A 12,191-nucleotide genomic window follows, 5' to 3' on the forward strand; every position below is an offset into this window, starting at 1 on the left:
ACGTACATGCATTTCTGCATGGAATTCATTGGCTCGAAAAGCTCAATATGGTGTGTTTGGCACTAGGAGCGTAGAGAGCTTCTACGACATTAATCAAGGTGCCACTTGGCAAAAAGAATTGGACCATTCCATGTCATTGAACTAATCTTGATGGCCCAGCCATTATATTCACAAAGTAATATGCTTAATCAAAATGGAGTCATCATGAAAATGACTCGAAATTTTATTCATAAGTCAATGGAGTATATCATTGTTTCTTAACCATTAAGAGAATCTAATCCAAGTACTAGCTAAGGCAAAAAAATGGTAGTCGTTTAACTTTTTTTGGTAACTCCAAAATAAATATGACCAGGTGAGTAGAGAGATGTCGGTAGAGCAAAGCTCGCTTAAGTACCACTTATCTCAAAACCTTCCTAGACATCATACTCACTTTGGATGAGCCTACTTTTAAGAGAAACTAAACCAATGACATTTAGTACAAATTATATGGTAATTGCCTATTAGATCTCTTGGAAAAATAAAGACTTAAACAGAATTGACAATATATTGATCCCTGCCAGATTTGAAGTCTTCAACCCTTCATTCTAGATCATCTTCTTGATCTTCTTGTTCCACATAGTGAGCTTCTCTTGCTTCACAATATGCTTTGTAGGTGGTGACAATATTTGACAATATTTCCACGAGCTCTACACATGTATGCCCAATGACCGGACACTCCACATCGGGAACATACATCTGTGCTCAGACTCTATTGATTGAGGCGCTTTGAAAGTGTCATAAGGATGACTCTTAGTATTGGTGGTGCCACCAACATAGCCAGAGGCGTTGCCTCTCTCTCTTTTTCCATGTTGATCTCTTCGGTTCCGTGTTCACCTATTTTGGCAGTTACCTTCCTTAGTAGAGCAATTTATGGACTAGAATGTCCAAAAGTATCCCTAAGATTAGGGTTTCGCTATTGGTGCCCTCTCTTAGGGGCGCGACTATAATTGAACTCCGAAATATGCTAATTATAGTTCTTCACAAGGATGTTGTCATATTTTTCAGTGACATTCATAGCTCTAATGAGCTCATGAAACCTTGTGATCCGTCCTATAGTAACATCGATTCTATAGTTCTTAGTAACCATCAATGCAGAGACAGGGAAGGTAAAGAGAGTCTTCTTAATCAACATTGCATCCGTGATCTCTTTACCATAGAATTCCATTAAGGATGCGAAGTGCTTCCGAGTTGTATTCAAGAACTGACTTGAAATCACAGAAGCGGAAGCCATTCCATCTCACTTCTAGATCAAGAAGCAGGGAGTCACGGACGTTACCAAATCTTTCTTCGAGTGAAACCCACAGTATTCTGGGGTCTTGTTCATTCATATACTCGTAATGGAGTGAATTATCCATATGATGAGTCATTAGGATGATGACTTTCACCTTATTTGCCTCTAAGGTTGCTCTATTTGCATCCAAAGCATGAGCTTGCTCAACAGTTAGCACGTCCTAGCTAGGCTAGAGAATCGTATCCGGGATTTCATCGGCCTTGAGAGGCTGGCGGACATCACGAACACACTTGTGATATCCAGAGCCAGTTGTTCCCAATGGAGTAAAGTCCAGTTTGTTCAGGTTACTCATCCTGAAAGAGAACAAGAAAAATGGTTAGTTTCGGAGTGGAAGAAGCTACCACGAAAGCAAAAGAAATTTCTGAGCGTAGTTGTTCCCAAGAAATTAGGAATTTCTGAGCGTAATCACTCCCAAAAAATTTGATTCCAATAGGTATTGGATTAGATCGAAACAATGATGTAAGTGGTCGATCATAAATTCTCTACAAACTCTAAGTTTGGAGATCTCAACAAGCTCCAAGCTTGGAGTAAGCACGAACCCCCACAATTCAGCTTTTGGTCTCCCATATGAAGGAGAAGGGAGGGGGATAGAAGAAAGGAGTTTGCAAGTTCCTGAAAAAAGAAGAGAAAAAGAATAAAAACTTCAAAAACGGAAACTTTTAGTGAAACATACCTAGAAAAAAATGTTGAAAAATTGCCGAAAAAAGTTGCTGGAAAAGTGCCGGAAAGTTCGCTGGAGAAGTGCTCGAAAAGTCTCCTGAAATCGGTGGTCGGCGGTGGCTGCAGGCGAGGCTAGTAAGGCTGCGCACAGGAGGCTGCAGGGCTGCTACAGGGCTGCGCAGCAGCTGTTGAGGATCTGTCGAGGGGTGCCGAGGGCTAGCCGTCAAGTTCTATCGAGGGGTGCCGAGGTAATGCGCCCAGATTGCTGTGGGGCTTGTGCAAGCTGCTGCACAGGGGAGCCGAGTTGCTGTCGACAGATGCGCGTGGGGCCTGCTGGGGTGCTATCGAGAGGTTGTCAACAGATGCGTGCGAGAGGTGGGTTAAGGCAGGTGAAGCTATCAGAGGGCTAGCAAGGCTAACCAAACCGGTTCGGAACTTCAAGCGGCCGGTTAGGTGATTTTCCTGCCGGTTCTGGGCTCCTGCGATCAAGGGCTATAAGGTGTGCGGTGGAGGAAGCTAGGGTTTGAAGTTTACGATTTTAGGATTTCAGGGTTAGAGCTTTGTGCTGATAAAGTATTTAAGAAAAACTGAAATTGGGAGAGAATTGAGTCGTTCTTTCATTGATAATATGGGCCTCTTTATATAGAGGATTACAAATATAGAGACATAGTTGTACATGGAAACATAATCGTACATTGATTGAATATCTACTAAGATTTTTTGATAATATCTCTAATACAAACCCTATCACAACTAGAGTAAGTAACCTAGAGTTTGAGCCAAACATATATTCTAAATTTATTTGAATAATTTCAATTTTTTCTTAAAATAGAGAAAATAAAAGATATAAAGGAGTTGTTGGAAATGCGCTAAATAAAATGTCTTAAAATTGACTAAAGTCTGTCCTTATTCGTCTATAAGCCGTTGATTGTTTGAGAGTGCGAATCACGCATGATATGGGTGCTTGTTATGGCTATGCAAAAGCCACTTGCTTTCTCTTCCTCAAAGTTTCGTTCACAGTTCCGTTTGAATTTTCCATTCATTCAATCATGCACTTCCAGTTTGGAGTATTGTTTTTTGTCCCCTTAAACCAAGACTTGGACTTTATTACACTAAACTATGTATGGCCTTCAAAAATCCCACCTTTTTTCTATATCCCTTCAGTTATTCATCTTAAGTCTTAACCAACAAGAAGAAAGATAAAATCATGCACTTTTTACTTAGTACTGGTAAAATCTCAAATAATCAGAAAGATAAATTTCTTGTAACTTTAGAAAAATAAACTTTATATCACTTGAGTTTTTTTTAGCCTTTTTATGGTCTCTAAAGTGTTAATTTAATTTAGATCATGATTCGGTGGAATTAGTAATTATCTCGAGTAGGATTGATGTATCTCAAGCGATGTATGAATGAGGAATTGGCTACTATTTGTTTGCTAGAAAGTAGCATTCTATTTTGTACCACAGATGCGTGAAGGCTAATGGAGAGCTAGTTTATGATTTTTCCCCCTAGAAGATAAGGAGTTGTTCTTTGTTTATAGGTTCACCTTAAAAAGCGAGCTCAAATACTTTTGCAATGAGTTGTAGTGTTTAGTTTGGAATTTGGTTGTAATTTCACCAATTTTCTATATTTAAGTGTTTGTAGTTTATGACCTTTTGGCTGTTGATCTAATGCAATCAACTTATAGTTAAAAAAAAAAAGAACTTTTATATCACTCGCGTCTATGTGAATACACTCTAAATGACATATAACCTGTAAATTTCATCATGAGTTCTTATGTATTCACTAATATTAATCAATTTTGTTCAACATCCAACTCTTTTTGCAATTATCGTGTTAAATGCTATACCGGTGAATGCTGATGACCCTAGCTAGAAGAAGGAACATAAAATCTGTGACCCTAATTAACTCTCTCCAGCTACTAATTGCCCTAGTATATCCTTAGAGGAAGGAACATTATCAGCTAGAACTTTTTCACTCTCGCTTCTCATCAAGATCATTCTACGGTTTTGTTATTTCTTCTAGATGCTCTTGTCTTTTGCCTGAATTGAACACAAGGGGAAGGAATGCAATGGTCTAAAATTTTACCTTGTGCGTAATTGTTTCTCACCGAAGTCAAATCGGGCCGATCAATAGAACGAAGCAATAGTGTATGCTTTGGTGGACCCATGCTCTCCACTTAATTTTTATTGATCATTGGCCTCCTCTGAGATTATAGAATTAGAAATCAAATCCCAACTTAACTCTTTTCAAATCAAATCAAGAAATCCTAATAGAATCAGGTAAAGAACGTCGACTTGCAACCATTTTAATATGACATTTCCTCTGTTGGTGAAGTGTGTCAGATGAAATGTCACCATGATTGATGTCGTAAAAATACAAGACTGCTCAAAATCATTTTGTCTAGCTTCATCACATTAGCCTATAGTCCACAAAAATCCAAAGCATGAAACAACGTTGGTCAGTTGGTGGAGACGAGGATCCAAAAATCGTTGGTATTGTCAATTTAGCCTTATTAACCCGCGAGCTCTTAGAATTTAGACAACCTAAGTAATGAGTAGTATTCACACAGTCACTAAGTGATCACATATTTTACACTCAACTACCGTTGCATATTTGAATTCAAGAGTTGAGATTAAAACACTCAATATCAACTCTTAGTATTAATTCAAAAAGCGACTGATACCAAAAAAAAAAAAAAAATTGACCTTGTAAATAATCCTATTATAGCTGCTTAAAGTAAAATGTCCTAAAATTGACTATTGTTGTTATTTTTATGAAGGGCTTTTGACAAAAAGAGTAATGACATCAGAATGATGAGAAACTTTCAAGCCTTTGACTCTTTGAGAGTGACCGATTTTAGTCACTGACATCACCTATTTGTTCTGGCAATGCAAAAGCCACTTGGTTTCTTTCTCTTCCTCACAGTTTCGCTTCGGTTTGAACTTTCCATTCAATCACTCACTTCCAGTTTGGAGTTTTGTTTTTTGTCCCCTTAACCCAAGTAGTCACCCAAGACTTGGACTTTTTATAAACTAAACTAATCTATGTACATATACATGTATGGCCTTCAAAAATCCCACCTTTTTTTTTCTATATCCCTTCAATTATTATTCATCTTAACCAAGAAGAAGAAGAAGAAGAAGACCAGTCGGAGAAGACTTACAGACTAGCTTAGCTAAGCGCGTGTCACCCACTCTCCCATTTCTGCGAAGAACACCGATCACTCGAGATCGGAGGACTTGCAGTAATGGCGGTCGCCACCTTGTCCAACTTCTCCGCTTTCACCACTCGCACACCCTCTCTCTCTTATTTTTCTTCTTCTTCTTCACCTTTCCCGCGCACCACAAACTTCACTTTCACTACCCTCACCAAACCTCCCACCTCCCTCTCTCTCGCCACGTCACCGAGCCTCCCCCGCTCCTCTTTCGCCACGTGTTTCTCCTCCGGCGGCCCACCTTCCTCCGGCGGCGGCGGGGGAGGAGATCACGGAAATGGCGGCGGTGACGGAGAGGGAGGGGAGGACAGAGAGAGGAACAAAAAGGAGGCGGCGATGGCGATTGCGGAGGCGGGAAGGACGGCGGAGAGTCTGCCGAAGGACTTGGCGGCGGCGGTGGAGGCGGGTCGGGTCCCCGGGTTGATTGTGAAGAGGTTCTTTGAGCTGGAGAAGTCGGTGGTCTTCAGGTGGCTGCTTCAGTTTGATGGATTCAAGGAGCGGTTGCTGGCCGACGACTTGTTCTTGACCAAAGTTGGCATCGAGTGCGGTGTTGGAATTTTCACCAAGGTCTCTAACCTCTGCTTCTTATACGCTTTTACCATCAAGTTTTTACTCTTACCGCGTGATCATTTATATTCTACTGCCTCTTGATTCATTTCGTGATGTTAAGCATGAGCTTGATCTCTTTCATGGTGCTTTATGTTTCAGACTGCTGCAGAGTTGGAGCGGCGCAGAGAAAAATTTACCAAGGAGCTGGATTTTGTGTTTGCGGATGTGGTATGGATTTCGTTGCATATAGATAATGCAATACTATTCTCTCAAAATTGAGTTGGTTTCTCAGTTAATATAAGTGATGGATGTTTGTACAAATCGGTCCGGCAACAGAGTTGCTCTAAACAGTAATGGAATATGCGGGCTATAGTGCATTATGTTATCTATGTTGAACTAGGATAATCTGCCTTTAAATTCGATAACGGTATCTCAGTTCAGCGATGTGCATTTAAAATCTGATAGATGTAGAAAAGCTATCTTTGCTCATTTAAACTAAGCAGCAATTCTGGCATCTAGATATTTACTTTATTAAGCTACCAAGCGGTTCTGTTGAAAGAAAGAAATTTTGGCATCCACTAACTTTGTTTTATTTATTATGTCTTTATCTTAGGTGATGGCCATTATAGCTGATTTTATGCTTGTCTGGCTTCCTGCTCCTACTGTTTCACTTCGCAAACCTCTTGTTGTCAGTGCTGGGCGTGTTGCTAAGTTCTTCTATGGCTGTCCTGACAATGCATTTCAGGTTTGTGCTTGACTATGTCTTTCTTAGTTGCTGCTTTGTCAACTATAATATCATGGGAATCAATCCTGTCTGCAGGTTGCTTTGGCTGGAACATCTTACTCAGTCTTACAGAGAATAGGCGCAATATTAGTACGTTTTCAGCTCATGAACTTTAGCAGTCATGTTGATTGTGAATTGATATTTATGGTATTATAATCTTTTGCTCAGAGAAATGGAGCAAAACTATTCGTGGTTGGGACTGGTGCTTCTCTGGTAATTAAACACTTTACTTACTTTGATTTTTGAACTTCATGCCTCTGATTTAGCTTTTTAAATTTAATTATAATATCTCTGTAACAGATGATAAGTTAACTGTTATAAGTAAATTTCATTTTCAGTTGCTGTACACAATAATGGAGTTTAGTACGTGACTGGAGCAATATATTTTTTTTTTTCCTGCTAAACAATGTGCCTATGCTAACATGTTCCTTGTCTTGTTTGTTTCTTAGCAACTAAATAATTAAAACTTATCTAGTTTAAGGACTAGAGATGTAGCAAGCTAAAAGGAACTAGTCAAGACCGATTTTCGTCACATTCTTTATGCATGGTATCATATGACTAATTGCAGTGATTTCTTTCTTTAAATTTATTATCAGATTGGTACTGGTGTAACAAATGCATTGATTGCTGCAAGAAAAGCTTTGGACAAATCCTTTCTTGGTGAAGCAGAAGATGTTCCCATATTATCAACTAGTGCAGCCTATGGGGTCTATATGGCAGTTTCTAGCAATCTAAGGTACACCTGCTAGGGTTTGCAAATTTAAGTATATCTGTGACATGGTTATTTTAATTGGAAACCTCACTACTACTTGGTCATTTCTTATAAATGATACATGCTAGTCGCAAACCATAGATTTGTAATGATTTATTTTGTGCATCATCTCAACTGACACAAGAATATACATACCTTTTGTTCAAAGGTACCAAGTTCTCGCTGGAATAATCGAACAACGTATTCTAGAACCCTTGCTACACCAACACAAGCTTGCACTGAGTGCAATTTGCTTTGCTGTTCGAACTGGAAACACATTTTTGGGGTCCTTGATGTAAGATCTGAGTTATCCTTGAATTTCATTATATGATTCTGTTACTGCTTTTGTGTTTTGCTATGCATGTTTTATAATTATCCATATTCTGGGACAGGTGGGTTGATTATGCACGCTGGATTGGAATTCAATAGATATGGAGTAGAGCATAGGGCTCCATAAGCTACATCATTCCGTAAGTGTATTTTTGAATGGATACGGATATATTTTATAAATTTAATTTTGTTCATCCTCTATAGTTAACATGAAAGCAGAACTGTGCTTTTTGGTATGCACACTAAGCTTTCCTTGATGTTAAACAAAAGTGGTAGGATGAAAAAGGCAGCATGTGATCAAATACTCACTGATTGATGCACGTTATTTTTGGAAAGGATGTTGCTTGAAGAGTGATCATAACATTTAATCTGGTTTGATTACTTTGTAGCTTTTTTAAGCTGCATTTCAAGTCTCAGCTGATTTTTTTTAGGTTTTCATTTTCACTGATCTTGTCATCGTATTTAATGCTTTAACAATGTTTTTAGAATGCCCTTCGAATTTGAAGGTAAACTAACATCACTAACTATACCATCTGTTGCATTCAAACCAACTATTTTCTTAGAGTTTTTATGCTAGGAACTAAACTTCGTTTGCAAAATGGTAGAGCATTGAAAAAAGGGCGGTTTAACAATGTTTGGATATGCTGGAGTTTCTTGAGGTAGATGCTACCCACTAAAGAGAAAAGTCTGATGTTTAATATCCCCAGGTGGGTATGTACTGTGGAGACATTTTGAGAATCAAATGATTTTCATGATTTGATATCATGTTCGAAGTATTAAATTTGGAGAATTCATTTGCAAATTAGCTGATCGTTCTTTTTCTTCTCTGATGTAGTTCAACACAATGTGGAGCTTGGTGTGCTGTTGTGAATCTTTGTGCAATTTATCCTAAGAAGGTAAATTGTGTCTGTAGATGATAGGCATACAAGCTCGGCGTAAATAGAAATATTTGATCTCAAATTGGTTCAAGTGCAGTAACTAATCGATCACCTCTTGGTGGCAGAACAAAATGGTGGCGATGGGACATTTAGTTCATATGTAATAAAGAAACAAGTTTTCTGGAATATATTTGCTGGGTGCTGCTATTGTTATATTTCATTTCTCCAATGTAAAGTCAATATTGAACCACTGTTTCCCTTATACACCAATGATGTAAAATCTTGCTCTTTCGTATCTTCAGCCATGCCGGATTTGGATTTTTTTTATTTTAGCTGAGGAAATAATATTTGATGTGTTTGTTTTTCGTCTCTCAAGCAGCTGACATATCATGCATATCATGAGATAGCAAATAAACTAAACATTAGAATATCTACCATGACATAAGATAAAAAAGGTGCAATGCTGTGGAAAGACAAATGAAACAAATACTGGAAGTTGAAGGAAAAAAAAAATGTAACACCTGCTATATGGCAAGAGAAGAAACGCTGCTTTCATTAATAATTGAGAAGCTTACAACAGTGAGAGCGCATATTTCATGGATCAAAATTCTGAACCAAGGAAACCATATCGCAAGCTCTATCTAAACAAAAACATCATTAAGTCTCTAGAGGTGAGAATTGCATCCCACAAAAACATCAATGCCTTAAAGCTAGTACGGTTCAGGTTGGCAAATTCAGTTCGTCCTTTAGTTTAAGCGAGTTAGATACCTTACCGATCATCAATTTGGCTGAAATTTGCAGCGATGATCTATACACTAATAGCTAAAAACTAAATGGTCGAGATGTGGAAATGCGACCGAAAAGTGACCAAAAAACTCGAACTTCACACTTTAATTTCAAAGCGGTGCTCCTCTCTGGATAAAATCTGTATATATATATATATATATATATATATATATATTGTTGTAGAGAATTGGATAATTGTATTGTATCCATCTCACCATAACATTAGAATATCTACCATGACATAAGATAAAAAAGGTGCAATGCTGTGGAAAGACAAATGAAACAAATACTGGAAGTTGGAGGAAAAAAAAAATGTAACACCTGCTATATGGCAAAAGAAGAAACGCTGCTTTCATTAATAATTGAGAAGCTTACAACAGTGAGAGCACATATTTCATGGATCAAAATTCTGAACCAAGGAAACCATATCGCAAGCTCTATCTAAACAAAAACATCATTAAGTCTCTAGAGGTGAGAATTGCATCCCACAAAAACATCAATGCCTTAAAGGTAGTACGGTTCAGGTTGGCAGATTCAATTCGTCCTTTAGAGTTTAAGCGAGTTAGATACCTTACCGATCATCAATTTGGCTGAATTTTGCAGCGATGATCTATACACTAATAGCTAAAAACTAAATGGTCGAGATGTGGAAATGCGACCGAAAAGTGACCCAAAACTCGAACTTCACACTTTAATTTCAAAGCGGAGCTCCTCTCTGGATAAAATCTGTATATATATATATATATATATATATATTGTTGTAGAGAATTGGATAATTATATTGTATTCATCTCACCATGAGGTTTATATAGGGTTACATCATGTATACAAAAGGCAATACATAATAGCTATACTAATCAATTGCACATTACAAGTATGTCAATCGCATATATTACGAGTCTGTCAATCGCATACATTAAGCAATACCTATTGCATGAATAGTCATTATCATTTACAACACTCCCCCTTGGATATTCCATGTCAATAGTGTTGCCTCTGCTATGCGCTGCTAAGTTGCCTCGTCAAAAACCTTGCCAAGTAATAAAAACCCTGTGGGAAAATACAACCTTGGTCGAAGGAGAAAAAGAGCAGAACACGCATGAATGTGGAGTAGTCGATATCCTTCCACACTCCCCCTTGTGCCGCTCAAATTCGGTGATGACGTTTTGATCGTTGCCTCACTAAAAACCTTGCCAGGTAACAAAAACCCTGTGGGACAAAAATAACCCTGGTCGAAGGGCAAAAAGAGCACATCACGTCCTTCACTCTTCGAGATCGAACATGTAGACATCATACCTTCCCCTGATGTCAAGGTCTCCCCCTGATTTCTACAATTATGGGAGTTCGGATAACTTTCTTAATTCGATGCTCTTCACATGTTTCTCGAAGGTGGATTTAGGTAACGACTTGGTAAATAAGTCCGCTACATTATCCTCTGAATGGATTTGATTCACTTTAATATTTAGAAGTGTTTGTTGTTGTTGATTGTAAAAGAACTTAGGCGATATATGCTTGGTGTTGTCGCCCTTGATGAAATCTAACTTCATTTACTCAATACAAGCTGCATTATCTTCATAAATGTATGTAGGTTCATCTGTGGTATACTTCAAACCACAAGTTCCTCGAATGTGTCTAACTACAGATCTTAGCCATATGCATTCTCGCACGGCTTCATGTAGAGCGATAATCTCTGCATGATTTGAGGAAGTAGCAACAAGGGTCTGCTTTGTAGACCTCCAAGATATCGTAATGCTTCCCATGGTAATGACACCGTTTAGGAGCGACCTTTGTAAGGGTCAGAGAGATACCCTGCATCAGCAAAACCCATCAAGACATCATTGTCATTTTGATGGAAGGGATGAGGAGCACGGAAGGTGGCGTTTTGCCTTATGGAGTAAGATCCCACACTTCCGTTATTTCTTTTCTCTCTGTAGGGATAGAACAAGCCTATATCAATCGTACCTCTCAAGTATCGAAAGATTATCTTTATGCCAATCCAATAGCAGCGTGTTGGCACAGAACTGTGTCGAGCTAACAAGTTCATTGAGAATGAGATGTCCGGTTTTATGCATTGAGCTAAGTACAATAATGCGCCTGTTGCACTTAGATAGGGCACTTCAGTCTTCGTCCTCATACCTTGGACGAAACGGATCTATTTTAGGCTCAAGACTATGATCGATCATGGGAGTACTCACAGGCTTTACTTTATCTTCATTAAAGCCCCTTAATAATTTTTGAGTATATGCTGACTGTGGATCATAATCCCATTAGTACGGTGCTCGAGTTCTAGTCCGAGGCAAAACAGTGTTTTCCCAAGATCTTTCATCTCAAATTCGGATTTCAAGTACTTAGCAGTTTCCTTTAACTCATCTAGAGTTCCAATTAGGTTCATGTCATTGACATAAACTGCTACAATTGCAAATCCGGAACTTGTCCTCTTTATAAACACGCATGGGCATATTTCATTGTTGACATATCCCTTCCTAATCAAGTAGCTAGTCACTTAGACGGTTATACCACATCCGTCCGGATTGTTTCAATCCATAGAGTGAGCGTCTCAATCATATTGAAAACGCGCTCCGTGGTTTAGAGCCACTTGACTTGGGTAATTGAAGTACATCTGGAACCTTCATATATATCTCTGAATCTAGATCCCCATAGACATCTGGAACCTTCACATAATTTTTATTTTATTTTTTGAAATATCATTTACGGCGTGCATGGTATGTGTGCCGTAAATGTATCCTTTTTTACGGCACACATTTAACTCATTTACAACGCACAGTGTGACTCATTTACGACACATATACGGCATGCATTGTATATGTGCCGTAAATGTACCATCATTTACGGCGCACATTTGACTCATTTACGACGCACAATGTAATTCATTTACAGCGCACATC

The 12,191-nt window shown here is 38.5% G+C and overlaps 1 protein-coding gene across 6 annotated transcripts; it reads left to right on the forward strand.

Annotated features, from left to right (window-relative positions):
* Positions 1–5,052: 5,052 nt before the first annotated feature.
* LOC112187192 (protein RETICULATA-RELATED 4, chloroplastic) lies at positions 5,053–8,822 on the forward strand. Of its 6 annotated transcripts, none has more exons than XR_005806357.1 (11): positions 5,053–5,774; positions 5,916–5,984; positions 6,370–6,501; positions 6,577–6,630; positions 6,709–6,753; positions 7,137–7,276; positions 7,461–7,586; positions 7,684–7,761; positions 8,227–8,328; positions 8,457–8,517; positions 8,597–8,822. XR_005806357.1 is itself a non-coding variant. In XM_024325887.2 (9 exons), the coding sequence occupies exons 1-8, from the start codon at positions 5,241–5,243 to the stop codon at positions 7,718–7,720; spliced, it is 1,137 nt and encodes a 378-aa protein (XP_024181655.1). In that variant the 5' UTR covers positions 5,054–5,240; the 3' UTR covers positions 7,721–7,761; positions 8,457–8,796. The 6 variants fall into 6 exon arrangements, 1 of the variants encoding a protein (XP_024181655.1); XR_002931011.2 differs by having other exon boundaries at positions 8,625–8,822; XR_002931010.2 differs by having other exon boundaries at positions 8,457–8,822.
* The last annotated feature ends 3,369 nt before the right edge of the window (positions 8,823–12,191 follow it).

The sequence above is a fragment of the Rosa chinensis genome, chromosome 1 (genome assembly GCF_002994745.2).
Source record: "Rosa chinensis cultivar Old Blush chromosome 1, RchiOBHm-V2, whole genome shotgun sequence".
NCBI classification, from domain to species: domain Eukaryota; kingdom Viridiplantae; phylum Streptophyta; class Magnoliopsida; order Rosales; family Rosaceae; genus Rosa; species Rosa chinensis.

What these genes read in the sequence shown, in the direction of transcription:
- LOC112187192 (XM_024325887.2), top strand. Translation starts at nt 5,241, where the DNA reads ATGGCGGTCGCCACCTTGTCCAACTTCTCCGCTTTCACCACTCGCACA. An exon ending in GCAGTTTCTAGCAATCTAAG is followed by an intron (nt 7,277 to 7,460) that starts GTACACCTGCTA and finishes TTTTGTTCAAAG; the next exon opens with GTACCAAGTTCTCGCTGGAA. An exon ending in ACATTTTTGGGGTCCTTGAT is followed by an intron (nt 7,587 to 7,683) that starts GTAAGATCTGAG and finishes ATTCTGGGACAG; the next exon opens with GTGGGTTGATTATGCACGCT.